At 44.3% G+C, this 13918-nt stretch overlaps 3 protein-coding genes across 9 annotated transcripts in view; 1 reads left to right on the forward strand and 2 right to left on the reverse strand.

The window, feature by feature from the left end:
• Positions 1–30: 30 nt before the first annotated feature.
• Positions 31–3906, reverse strand: cyp2u1 (cytochrome P450, family 2, subfamily U, polypeptide 1). Its single transcript, XM_076974721.1, has 5 exons — positions 3211–3906; positions 2343–2996; positions 1890–2051; positions 1521–1688; positions 31–1030 (listed from the first exon to the last, which is right to left on the reverse strand). The coding sequence occupies exons 1-5, from the start codon at positions 3656–3658 to the stop codon at positions 852–854; spliced, it is 1611 nt and encodes a 536-aa protein (XP_076830836.1). The 5' UTR covers positions 3659–3906; the 3' UTR covers positions 31–851.
• Positions 3907–4525: 619 nt separating this feature from the next.
• On the reverse strand, positions 4526–12995 carry sgms2a (sphingomyelin synthase 2a). 7 transcript variants are annotated; one of them, XM_076975265.1, is made up of 7 exons: positions 12676–12995; positions 8924–8983; positions 7796–8401; positions 6998–7115; positions 6646–6799; positions 6008–6174; positions 4526–5146 (listed from the first exon to the last, which is right to left on the reverse strand). In XM_076975265.1, exons 3-7 carry the CDS (start codon positions 8236–8238, stop codon positions 4961–4963), a joined length of 1068 nt encoding a protein of 355 aa, XP_076831380.1. In that variant the 5' UTR covers positions 8239–8401; positions 8924–8983; positions 12676–12995; the 3' UTR covers positions 4526–4960. The 7 variants fall into 7 exon arrangements, with proteins under 7 accessions (XP_076831380.1, XP_076831379.1, XP_076831376.1 ...); XM_076975264.1 differs by having other exon boundaries at positions 8893–8983; XM_076975261.1 differs by lacking the exon at positions 8924–8983.
• A 672-nt stretch (positions 12996–13667) lies between these two features.
• The window catches only part of gstcd (glutathione S-transferase, C-terminal domain containing), a 60540-nt gene continuing 60289 nt past the window's right edge, over positions 13668–13918 (forward strand). The window contains exon 1 of the mRNA XM_076974615.1: positions 13668–13833. The gene's annotated coding sequence lies outside the window, so the exon portion shown is untranslated. The remainder of the gene's footprint in view (positions 13834–13918) is intronic.

The raw sequence follows: 13918 nt of genomic DNA on the forward strand, positions 1-13918 counted from the left end.
TATAACTTCAGGTCTCAGCTGTGTTTTTATTTATTTTAGGCCGTTTTTTTTTTTTACATACCAGGTCTCGGTTTACAAGACATCAAGCATAAAACTAATTTTTTAAGAGCAATGCATGCAAGTTGATCATACAAAAGCCGTTAAGGCTATACAATGTTAAATAGTTTTCAGAAATGTATTTCTTACCATGTTCGAGTAAGAAAGCAGAGTACAACACGATCACCAGCCGTGATGCTTCAGTGCTCTACCAGTAAACATCAAAGAATTATGATTGACAAATTGAGAAATTGTTTCCCACACTGTAGATGTAGTGTATAATTTTTAAACTTCCATTTAATCATTTGATTTCAAACTTCATTTTTAATGCAACCTGATTGTATTTATTTCTCTTTCCTCCTATACATAAATTAAGTACCATTTAGTAGAATTGAAAACCATTGAAGGTAATAAAGGAAGTAAACCACAATTGAAAAAGTGCTTCTAATTAATGGAAGCTAGAGCACTGGAGTTTCTGAGTCCACAAGAAAGTACTAAAACCTTTAAAAGGTTATAAAAAAAAGGAGTTTTTCAATTAACTCCTTGTCAGAATTAATGTAATTGTCCAACTCTATGTCCACCATTTTCATGTCAAGATCATGATTCTCAAATAAAGCTGTCAGTCAAAGCTTGAACTCAGCATCGTCCGGCCCAGTCCAAATCTGATCAGCCTTCCATTGGGTGTGCAAGCCAGACTTTAAGCACCGGCCCCGTATTCACCAAACACTGCTTCACTAAGATCCCGTTAAGCAGCAAACGGACGTCTCAGAGCAGCACGGTGGTCTCCCCCATAGTGACAGGACGGTTCCAACGGGTCAGCGGGCTGTCGCGCAGACGGAGTACTCGCTGGGGGCCAAAGTGAGGCCGAAGCGGCCCTGGAGGGACGGGGCCCGGTGGCCCTCCGGCAGGCGGAAGGTGAAGGCCTGCATCAGGCTGCTGAACATCAGGAAGACCTCCATCTTGGCCAGCTGCTCCCCCATGCACACCCTCCGACCTGGACGTAGACCACCAAACATCAGGTCAGCTTTAAAACGCATCACTCCAAGTTCAGCACCACCATCATTAAGGAACATTTTCTTTTGTGTTTATTTAAACTACCAACCCCTTTCAATGTGGCCCACATAAAGAATTAAACTCCCTGGACCAAAGGAATAGGTGAAACCATGATGGTAAGATGACTGCATTACCCATTAGCCTCCATGTAGCGTTATATTACTATGACTATTTAATATTTGTCTTATTAATATATATCTTATTGTATATTAACATTGCTTGTTTGTCATTTATTACATGATTTATTTTTATATAGTCGTTATCTTTGCCACTGCTATTGTTTTAGGCATTCAGAGCTCCGAGTTATACTCTGTGAAAATATGAGCCGCAGCTATTGTGAAATCCAGGCATGTGTCTTTTATATGTCAGCAGGTAGTCTGTTGCATTCAGCATTCCATAAAATATTCCCAAACAGCATTTATGAACTGTACCTATTCCAAACGGAATGAAGAATTCTTTCCTAAGAAGCTGTCCCTGCTCATCTAGAAAGCGAGAAGGGTTGAACTCATCTGGGTTCTCCCACACACTGGGATCTCTATGGACCGACCAGAGGTTTGGGATGATCACTGTGCCCTTGGGAATAGTATACCCTCGAAATTCTGCACAGAGAAGATTTTTGGTTTCAAATGGCATTCACATTTTATTTGCATGCTTCTCTCTGCATGTCTAATACATTCAAAAATGTAGTTTCACTGTCACGAATGGAAGACAAATTAGTGTTACAATCATAAGAGTTATGTGCAGAGCTAGCACTTTTGTTCCCAGCTACAGAAACCCACTGTCTGGTTCCCCTTTTTAACCTGTGGTTTTGGAGGCCATGTGAGGTATGGAGAGCGGAACCACCACAGTCATCCTCTGGACCTCCATGATGGTGGCCTCTGTGTAAGGTAGGGTGCCCTTATCGGTCAGAGATGGAGGTCTCCCAGATCCCACCACTGCATCGATCTCCTGCTGGACTTTCTCTGCAAGGCCAAACCAATAATCACATGACATGTGACCTCCTATGGAGCCCTTATCAAGGACTGTGTTATCTGCACATGTTAACATTTCTTAACAATTTATTGCATGGTAACACAGGACTTTATCAGCAATATGCACAAAAGCTTGGTAAGCACTGAAAGAGTTTAAACAAATATAAATTCCCCCTGTAAAAAAACAACCCGAACCTTTAATAATTTGACACAATGCAGTTAATGCACAATCGCGCATGTACCTTGATCATCATTTATAACTGCATGGAGGTGGCTGAGTACCTTGGACATCAGGGTGTAAACACATGTACAACACCATCCACAATATGCTGTTAGTGGTAGTGTCAGTGCCTGCAACGAACAGGTCGCCTATGATGAAAAAGAGGTAATCTTCTGAAAACCCACTCTCCTCTGACCCTGACGCGTCTCCTTGGGCCAGCATCTCTACCAGGTACATGTCTATAAAATCCCTGGGGTTCTGTGGGTCCAGCGTGGCTCTGTGTCGGGCTATGATCTTCTTGAGGAAAGCAGTCATGTCCTTCTCCACCCGGCGGAGCTGCGCAAAGACCCCAAACGGCAGGCGGTAGAGCCAGGGGAAGATATTGATGAGCACGGCGGCACTGTTCATACTGAGCTCCAGGCCGTGCGCCATGTGGTCCATCTGCGTGTGGAACTCCTTGTCCTGGGGGTCGAAGCGTTGCCCCAGAGTGATGGACGAGATGACGTTGGACACGGCGTTGCTGATCAGGGGCGCCAGGTTCACGCCCGACCCCCCGGGCTCCTGGCTTCTCCTCAACAGCTCAGCCTTCACCATGTCAAAGCCACTCTGGATGCAGGGCTCCAGACTCAGCTTGCCAAGGCCGAAACTGCGCAGAGTGGCATGGCAGAACCTGCGCTGCTTTCGCCAGACCGGGCCGTAAGGGGCAAACACGATGCCTACACACATAAACAAGCAAAGCTCTTCTATAGAAACCAGTGTCATTTTACACTATACTTTCCTTTTATTATATGCAATGTTCCCTGTTCTGCTCTCTCATTGTACACTTTACTCAAACATCAGGAAGCCATCGCTAAAGGTTGCTCCACACAGTCACACCTGTCAAGGAGGGCCTGCGAGAAAATTAAAACTGCATGGCTGGCATCGTCTTACCTTTACGTTTGGTCAGAATAGTGACGAGAGGTATGTCAGGTCTGTCGGAGAACACCTCCGCGTTATTAGATAGTGCGTCTTTGATGATCTCATATCCAGTTAACACCACTACCAGCTGACTCCCTACAAAGATGCTGTACAAGTTACCATACAGTTTGGACAGTTCCATCAGGCCAACTTGTGGCGAAATCGGACTGCCTTTACTTTTGTCATATTCTTTATCCTGGCGTACAAAAAGTTTTAAAACAAAAGGCGGCAGAAATAACCTTCCGAAGTTACCCACAACGGGTAGAGGTCTTGGTCCTGGGGGGATGTTCAGAAACGCCGTATGTCGTCGGTACTGCCGCAGCAAATAAAAAACGACAACGAAAACAGTGAAGACGACGATGTTAACGGAGGAAGATGCCGTGAGCTTGACACGCTCCCACATCTCACGCAAACCTTCCATGACTCCACACCACAGCCCAGGTGAGCACTAATGACACGGTAAGCAGCTTTCAGCTTTCATTGCGTTATGATTTCCGCTTATCACACTCGGGGTCAGTCACGCGCCGCAGTTGTTGTGGTACTGAGGTGGTTCTCTCCGTTAGTGTTTCATTGGTTACGTACTGGACCGGCAGTGGCGCACGAGGAGAGCAGGGCGGTTGCGCAGGGGAGCGCGAGCCAATCCGGTGCAACGTCGACGCTGTGTTCGGTGTCGGCGTGCGCAAAAGTCACTTTGGAAATACGCATATTTAGTGCGTTTGACGATGCACGGCCATATCTGTGAGATTCGCATTTACTTGGGATATTTATGATTTCACACGTATTTATATGTAATGACAAACAACGTACACTCTGATTTTACAAATGTTTAATGTTATCTTTCGTAAAAAAGTAATCTACAAAACAAAACCAAACGAAAAGAAACCTCAGCAGTCGATAGCTATACAGTCTAACAACATTGCATGCAATAGAAAGGCACAATTGTGACGGTACAAAAGCTAGACGGGTTCGGATTTGTTGCAGCAAGAAAACGAGATCAAGTGAGGCATTTTAATGAGTGAAGAAAGCGTGAACACCGTCTGTTTGTTGATTGCTGCTACCTTTTGATGTTAAAAAGCCTAAATGGTGTGTAGCCACTCCAGACCCAGCAGTGGATGCAAAAGTGCCAATAAAATTGAGCATTTGAAAAGTACATTAATTCTTTATATATATATATATATATATATATATATATATATATATATATATATATATATATATATATATATATATATATATATATATTTTTTTTTTATTATATATATATATAATTTAAAAAATAAATGCAAACAGTAAATTGTTAAGTTAGAATAAATTTTGCATATTTCAGTCATTAAAAAAGGGCTCAATGTATTTGCCTCTCCTTATGTTTTAACCTGAGCCCCATGAGCTCTTGGCTCAGTCTTTGGTATGCTTTATATGCAACATTTTACACAGCCATAAATAAAACACATAGACCACATAATATGGTGATAATGACAAGAAAAGCAACAGCAGTGGGCGGTGCTGTGGTGAGGGGGAGGAGTCACTCCTGCACTATGGTGACAATGAAAGTGGATGGATCTGTGATGAGGGGGAGGAGTCACTCCTCCCATGCGTTCTGCACAATGGTGATAATGGCAGTGGACTGATCAGCGATGAGTGGGAGGAGTCACTCCTCCTGTGAACTTCGCACCATGGTGACAATGGCAGCAGCAGTGGGCGGAGCATTGGTGAGGAGGAGGAGTCACTCCTCCCGTGCACTCTGCACCATGGTGTACTTCTTGCAGGGGTTCTTCAGACAAGCCGGGGGCCACGTGACTGGCCAGCAGTAAGAACAAGGCACCTGGGTCTGGACGTTGCGCTCCATAAAATTAAAGATGGGGTTCCACCAGGTGTGGGTGAGGTAGCTGCCAGGTGAACACTTCAGGGCCTGTTGATATAAGGCAGAGAAATTAGCCTTCAAAGTCAAGAGAGCAGCATTTAAAGCCAAGAAAAGCAAATTCTATTTTTAGAGAGCAATTGATAAACTGAGGTAATTTGTAAAGGTATTTATTTATTTTTATCACAAATTATATCTCGGTTGTTTAATGATATTAAATAATTAACTATTAAACTATAAACATCACATCTTATTATACAAAAAAAGCCTACAGTAATACTGCATACAAACAAATAAATGAAGGCACGTCACAGACATTTGCTACCAAGAGGGGGCATAAAGATCTTCCAAGATAAATTCTACATATTTTTTTCTGCCTGCAACAGGATCACAGTTTTCTTCTCAGTTTCATGGTGTTAATCCTTCTCTCATTCTGTTGAAGGCTGAGACTGTGTTCAGAGACAACGATCAAGTTGCCACTCCAGCACTCTCTAATGGCCGACGCCATCCTCCTGAGCTTGTAAACATGCCGAGCAGGAGCTTTACTGCTCTGGGTTTCATCACTCTCCCTCTGCCTCGAACCCACACACACAGCGAAGTTCAGAACGTAGTGCCAGTGAGTGCATGTTCCGTTTCAAACACAGTCTCAGCTGAGGTTTGTGTCCTTTTGAGGACTTTGAAAGGGTGCAGAACGGAACAAATATGGACAATTCACCACAAACATCTGTGTTCCAGCACAGTGCCTAATGGGTTTTCCAGTGCTGGGCATGCGTCTACTTTCGCATGAATTTCACACTGTAATTATATACAACAAAGATTTCTGTCGATGACAGTACAATGCAGACCTTTCTGAACCCTTAACTGAACTGATACCAAATTAAATAAATGTAAATAGCTGTGTAAGCAGCATACCTGTACGTTTGTCATGGTGTGATACCAGTAGAAGAGGCGGGTGGTAATGAAGTAGGCGACAACCACATCCACGCTGTAGTGCTCGTGAGCAACCAGTATGCACACAGAGCCCACAGCAGCCAAGAGCCAACAGAGCAGGTGGTACCACCAGAATGAGCGGGGTGAGTCTGCAGGAAGTGGGGGGAGGGGTACCGGTTACTGCAGTATTCCACTCTGTGCTGTGTACTGTGCTGTGAGTGGATCAAAGAACGTCAACTTCCAGACTTACTACTAAAGTTAACAGTCAAGTGACAGTCAAATGAATTTTATTTAAACATTCTTATGATATACTTTTTTTAGGTTGAAGTTGAATTCAGTTAACACCTCAGATGATAGGCTCTTGTGTAACTTATTCAACTATTATAAATAGTTTTGCTTCCACAGTGCCGACAAGCTAAACTTGTAATATGTCAACCATGGTCTGTTGTGATTTTGGAAACTTTTGGACAGTCTCCCTTACTGTATTCTTCTGTTTATTCGTTTGTACCGCCCCTCTTTGGTGGTTAACTAATCTCAGGCCTCACAAACAGGTGTGAGGGTGGGTAAAGGGAGGCGGTGCTGTTTGAGAAGGCTGAGGAGAGCACGCCTCAGACACTCACACTCTTTGATGAAAAGGTAGGTGAGGGTGAGCATAACCGTGTGGCCGCTGTACAGGAAGTCCCCACACATGATGTGGGAGCCGTTGATGGACAGCCCGGCCCCGGAGATCAGCTGCAGAATTCTCTGCAACTTGGCCTGAGAATCACCATAGAGCTGTAAGAAGAGGGAGGGAGGGACAGAGAGGGAGAGAGAGAAAGTGATTTAAGATCTTTAACTGTTCTCTTATTTAAACATCAGCTTGGTGTTTGTTCACAAAGGATATTACAATGACACTGGGCATTTCTACCACATGGCACGTCTAGGACATGCCAGTCTTAGTGCCTGAACGCTGTAGGCTGACATTTCATTTACCTTTGGGGCACAGGTCATGTGGACGCCAGGCACGGGTAAGGTGGTGATGTACATGGTGATGCAGCGATACAGGTACAGAGTGCCTATTAGGAAGAAAAACCTTCTGCCCACAATCGCCCTGGAAATGTAGCACAGGGTGTGGGTGTTTGATTAATACAGTGTGTTTTATGGAGAGTAAATGTCACAATGTGTGGTTATGTCACGTGCAAGTAAAGCAGGTCTGTTTTTCTCCAGCACTTCATGAAGGAGGTTATATGATGCTGCTACCCAGAGGTCTCATAAACTCTCACCTTAAAGTGTGGCATTACAGGCAGGAGACCTCAACATATACATTTTAACATCTTCCACTGGGACTTTAAGAACATTCTGTATATTAAATCATTTATAATATTATAATATAAATCTCAATCATATTATTTAACATAATAGTGTGAATGGGATGCCATTCTGCTACCATGAGTAATTATATACTCATATGAAAACACTTCAAGATTTGTGCCTATTTTACATATTTATTTATTTGTTAATCTAAAACCGTAAAAGATGAATGAAATATAGTCTAACTAATCAGTGAAACGTAACAATGAAATATTGAGACAATCATGTCAAAACGACTTCCTAAAATACTCCCTCATGGTTTCTGCCTCCAGCCTGTAGACAGGGTTAGGCAGGCAATGTTATCGAGTTATCAAGATGGCGCCATGCTGTCAGCCTGACCTGGCGTTCCGCCGAGCTGAAACGGGCCAGTTTGTGAGCATGCTCAGTAGCATGTGCGCACGGTGCTGTGTTGCCGCTCACCGATATCTGTGGAAGAGCCACTGCACGGCCCAAATTCCCACAAGCAGCATGCCGTTGACCTCGGTCACCGTGAAGGCCCAGTTCACGCGGTCGATGTAGTCGAAGAACTTGTCCGGCAGGGGCGGGGTGTTCTCCTTAGCCGGGACCCTCTCGTGCACCACCGTGATCATGACGGTGGTGAGCACCAGGTTGAAGGCGGCGTAGGCGAACGCGATAATCGTCTTCCACCATTCTGACGGCAGCCGAGTGCCCTTGCTCTCCGGCACCGAGATCTTCACGTAGTCCCGGTGCCGCGCCAGACCTTTGCGCAGGCCGTTTCTCGTCACGTCTTGGGCCTCCGCGGGGCTGTGCACGGGACAGGCCGGGCCCCCGGGGACCCCCGGCCGGGCGCTGCCATGCACATCTGTCGGGTGCCGCTCACACTGGTGACCCGAGGACGCCATGATGGCCCCACACGTTTCCCCCACACGCTACCCCACACGCTAATCACTACACAGCTGCTCACACACAAAACCACATGCACTCCGAAATAGGCTGGGCTATTTCCACGTCTCTGCTGAAAATGAAAGGTTCCGGATCCCAAGGGTTTGGGTGTGACTGGAATCCCTAATGAAAGAAACACAGAAAGAAAGAGGGACGCTGATCTCATACAACACTGAAAGAATTCAGTCATTTTAAATGAATAATAATAATCAATAAAAGCTCTTTGTAACCACAAATAAACAATGCTCTTATACTGAGAGGAAAACGTCACAGTACTTTACTATTATTAGAAATGCTTGTCTTCACTCAGAGTAAAACAACAGAAGACCCGCAGTGTTGTCTAAGCCTTTCACAAGAACAAGGTTTTCTACCACACCAACGTGTGCTTTGGATAAAGCCATGAGTCACATCTACACACTTCATAAAACTATGTAACCTAACATCCACCACCAGAATGTATGAACATACATAACTGCTGGAGAAGTGTGTGGACAGACATGTTCATCAGTATGAAAGCTTGCTCTTAACACAGTGATGGGAACATGCCATTCTCTGGGGCCACGCAAGCCACAAAGCACATTTCTGCAACTGTTCTACCGTTACCATGCACTCACTGAGGTCTGTAAAGACGTCGGGAAACCTGACCTGGGATCAGCATTCCTGCTCTAAGATGCTTTGTGGACACAAGCCCTGGGTGCCTTAAACCTAGACGTGGGGAATAAAAGGACACGCTGAGATTCCAGGGCGTTAACCGTGGTTGCAGCTTTGAGCAACTTCTCTGCCTGCCTCCCTTGCCAGCTCAGCCCCTCGACGTAGGCCAGCGTCTCCCTGCCATGTATCTGCCTTCTGCCATTACCTGGAAGCTTGCCAGAAATCAACAGTAGCTTTTTGATTCAAGCAGCATGCTGGGTTCAGGAACCCAACACTAGTATCAAACGACCTGGGTCTGAGGTTATGCCCTGAACAACCCCCCCGCTCTCATTCTCCTCTTCAATAACACCACAGTTCAAGGTTTTTGCAAAATCTAAAATAGTTTTGGAGAATAAAGAAATCTAGCTTATTTATTTTACACAATTTTTATCCTTGAATATGCATACTATGAAAATCTATAGAAAAGTATTAAATAACTACTTAAGAACAAATTCACATGTACTGTGTATATTCCCAACAGAAAGCAGAGGACCCGATTACGTACAGGTAAGCATACAGTATAGCTTACACTGCCTGGGAAAAGGCCACGTGGTCCCCCAGTGAGACCCTTCCCATGTGAGAGGCACCTTCTCACACGGCCAAGCCCGCAGGAGGGTGAGCGGGGCTCATAGCTCGCTGAGATGCTTTCTGGACCTGCCTGCACACTTCAAACACTCTCTGAAGGTGAAAGGTGCATGGTAAGAAATTCCACTTCATACGGAGATCGCTCTGGAGCAGCTACTGAACGAGCATCTCCTTGTAGGTTTACTGATAGCATCTTTTTGCAGCACACGAGCAATATGAGCCTGGTTAGGCACGAGAAAACAGCCGTACGGGGGCAGAGGTGACACAGACCGCGGGCAAGGGAGCTGCCCTCCTGATGGCTTCTCCCTAACCTCAGGCTGTGTCAACATTCCTATCCTCCTTCAACAGTCCTATCTACGCCCACCGTGCCAGGTCTGCTCATGTTATCGTGACATTAGTCTCTCGGCTGGATTGTGTGTGTCTTGGACGTCTGGCTAAGGGTCAAACCAGATTTGACCAGCGTGACCAGCCCAATACACTGTACACACTCTACAACACACATTCCGCTGCATATGCGCATCTGCTGTATGGGTGTAGTCACTTACAAGAAGTGGAGAAGCGAACAGTGTCACAGCGTCAGTGTTTGGTTAGAAGACCGGTGCGATTCACATTAAGTGGCAGCCATTTACAGGACATAACATTTGCCTGATCATAATTCCTCAGAGGAGCAAAATGAAGGATGGCATGTTCAGTGCAGATTTGTGTGGCTCTGATCTAATTACAGAGAATCCTCAGCTGCAAACACAAGAACATATCTGGAATGGCCTTGTCCCAAAGAGCTTCACTTAAAAGCCCCATTAGCAGATCTCTTCTCTCAAATGCACCTCAATATACAGCATCGCACACACACACACACACACACACACACACACACACACACACACACACACACACACACACACACACACACACACGCGCACACACACGCACACGCACACACACGCACACACACGCACACGCACACACACACACACGCACACACAACACAGACACTGAACAACCAGCTATACAAAGACACACAATACACCCAACAGACACTCAAGAAAAACCGTTACACAGAATCATAATACAGACACTAAACAATCATTACACAAACACACAACTCACACAGAACAGAAATAGAAGAACTACCATTACAAAAGCCCACAGCATGGAAAACCAGAGGTAATACTAGACAACCCCCATAAAGCACTTTGGCTTTAAGTACTAAATTCTTCAAAGTCAATCTGGGCTGAAATTATTCTGTTCTTGCAATTTTTCATGGTGTGGAGAATCTTTTCAGGGCCAGAACCATGACCTTATGGCCTTAATGACTTTAAGGCTAAACTCCAAAGCAAAAATCATACTTGCCTAAATTGCAATCATGCGATCAGCCAAAGGTGACACCAGAAATCATTGCACCATATGAAGAGTAAGAGTAAATACATCCACACCAAGGATGTTAGTATTCCAAATACCACAGGTCTGCACTGAAGATGTTAGTATTCCAAATACCAGAGGTCTGTACTGGGAATATTAGTATTCCAAATACCACAGGTCTGCACTGGGAATCTTGACAGTGCCTACAGGAGGTCCAGCAGCAGCAGTGTGTGTCCGTGTGGGACCGTGCTCTTCCTCACGACTCTCGTTCACCCCTCATCCTCACGTCAGCTGAACCAAAACTCAGAGTGGCCTGTTTTCCTCTCCTCCACCCCTGAGGTTTGGGGGGCAGGTATGTGGTGGTAAACGGGCCCGGGGTGGGGGTTAGTGATGTCTTCCACATGCTCCCAAATGCTGTAATGGATGGCTTGGTTTGATCCACTCGCCGTGCGTTCCCTAGCCGCCTGCTATTTGCGAACAGCAACCCTTCCGCCTCCTCCTCTGGGCTGGGTTTCACTGGTGGGGTGTAGCCATGTCTGGCTCCACAGCTACACATTAGTGCATGCTGGTAATGACACGGTAGCACACGCTGCTGGGCCTTAAATACTGGATAAAAGGGGGGATAAAAAAAAACCTGGCCACACCAAAGGAGAAGAAGCTTGGCCCTTCAGAGAGCAGAAAGAGGCATTTAGAATCCTGTGGGACAGATTTAGGCTTTCTGGAGCATCTGTAGATGCAAAAGCAAACTGGAAAACTGGGAACCTGGTTGACTGAAACATGGTTGAAATGTATATCTTGTGTCTCTAGAGTCCACAGGTAGGACATGGTAATCGATGTAACCATGGTCTCTCAATCATGGTGGTTCTAATGTGTGGAGGTTCATTAAACCCCCCAAATGTTTTTTTAATCCAAAAATCAGGTAAAATCAAATGTAAACAAAATAGTCTGGTGTGGGGGGTGTAATCAATGCAACACATTCCCAGCAAAAGTACAACACATGGCCTGATCATGTGTTTACCGCTTTATCTCTTGGAGATAATCCAACATTAGCGAGTGATTAATTTTCTGCTCAACTAACTGCTGAAGGGCTTAGCCCTTTCTACGGACTTCATACACCGTGTCTTCTGTCAAATCTCAGTGTGTGTGTGTGTGTGTCTTAAAATGATGATTTAGAGATTGCCAGATGTTGCCCTTTGAAGATTCACTCTTGTCCACGGCACTGTGAAACGCCCCGCTGACTTAAGCCCCTCATTGAGTCCTTGGAAGAGGATGGCGGCTGTAATTTGTTCTTCTGTGAATAGCTGCAGCTCACTTATTACAGGGTACCAGCGGTGCTCCTCGAGTAAACGGTACAGTCCAGGTTTACAGAGAAATATGAACACGGCTGTTGATGAGGGTGCTTGAAGAAGAATTCACAGTTTGTCATCATTATATAGCAACAGGTGCTAAAACCAGTAGACTAGTCGTAATAGTCCGTTATTAATTTCTTACGTATTTTCTTTGGCAATAGTCTAACAGTTTTTTAAATAATATTAAACACAATCCAGTGAGACTAGTGTCCACTTTTAATGCTGTAGCGGGCTAATGTTACATCAATATACACACACGCTACGTCATGACCAGCCATTAGAAACATTTGCGCTCGTGACAACACAGACACACTGCACATAGAGAGCGTTATTAAACTAGGACACGTCGTTTGTATAGAGTACGACGTATTGCATGCTAGTCTACGTTCAGTTTCATTTAGCATCGTGCCTTACCTTCTTGACAGCCGCCCAGACTCCGTCTATCTACAAGTGGAGCTGCCGCCGTGCTGGGAGTGCGCCACCCCACCAAACACGTGTTCAATCACCGCTGGCTGTTTCTCCAGGCACCGTCCAGGATGCTCTTTGCTACTTTCTCTTAGCTGCTATCCTTTGGTCTACCGCAATGTGTGTGTGTGTGTGTGTGTGTGTGTATGTGTGTTTTTTTTTTTTTGACTGAGAGCTACGCAATAGAAATGTGAGTTATTGAATTAAACTTACTCTAGGAAGAGTTAAACTGGTTTCAGAGGAACATTACGGCCCATTCAGTTCGGGAACACGATATGACTTCTGTGAAAGGCTGTTTGTGTTATGAACCACCGTATCAGGTTTTAATTTATTCAGATGTTATCTTTTCAGACTATCTCAGAAGATTGTCAGAAGATATTTTCAAAAACAAATTGCCTTGCCACACGAACCTCAGATAAAATGAAGAAAAAAAAAACATCTGGCTATACATCTGTCTACTAAAACCAGTTTCATATTGTATTTAATTATAGTTTTTAAATGTTCACTACTGTTATAAATAATACAATCCTGGCTTTCGAGTTTAATTCTTAAGACTACACATTACAGTGAATTCAGGTTTACTTAAACATTAGTGTTATACCTGCAAGCTATAACACTGTAATAGTATTGTACAGCATTTATTTTGTAGCTAAAACTGGATAAGAGATAGAAAAAAGTTTCTGGTTATTTCAGCCTCACATAGTGTTCATTTTGCATTTAACTGTTGTCATATTTTTCTCACTTTTCAACATGATTTTTAAAGAAACCAATTAAATAACAGACAAAATATTTATTATTTCCCCACAAATTTTCTTTTTAAGTTTCCGCAACTAAAACGAGCATTTATCAGCTCCAATGGAAAACCACACAAACGATGTAGGCTATATTTGAATGGTAGCTTAGCCATAAAGCTAGAACCAAGTTTGTGGTTTGAGTTGCAGGTCGGCGTGTTTTTTGTGTAACACATGGTGTGCGACACGTGAATAAGTAGCTAGCTAGCTTACCTTGGCTATCTCTATTCAATCTTTGATTAGTAAAACTATCCATGAAGAGCAAACAGTCAGAGGATTGTAACTCTTATAATTGGATTATAATTGTTATCTTGTTGTAAGTAACGTTAGTTACGCCCCACAAAAGAGTAATTAGATTGTAACTTGATCCATGACTCGTTAACACAAGTTCATACATCCCC

Source organism: Brachyhypopomus gauderio, chromosome 15 (assembly GCF_052324685.1).
Source record: "Brachyhypopomus gauderio isolate BG-103 chromosome 15, BGAUD_0.2, whole genome shotgun sequence".
Classification (NCBI taxonomy): Eukaryota; Metazoa; Chordata; class Actinopteri; order Gymnotiformes; family Hypopomidae; genus Brachyhypopomus; species Brachyhypopomus gauderio.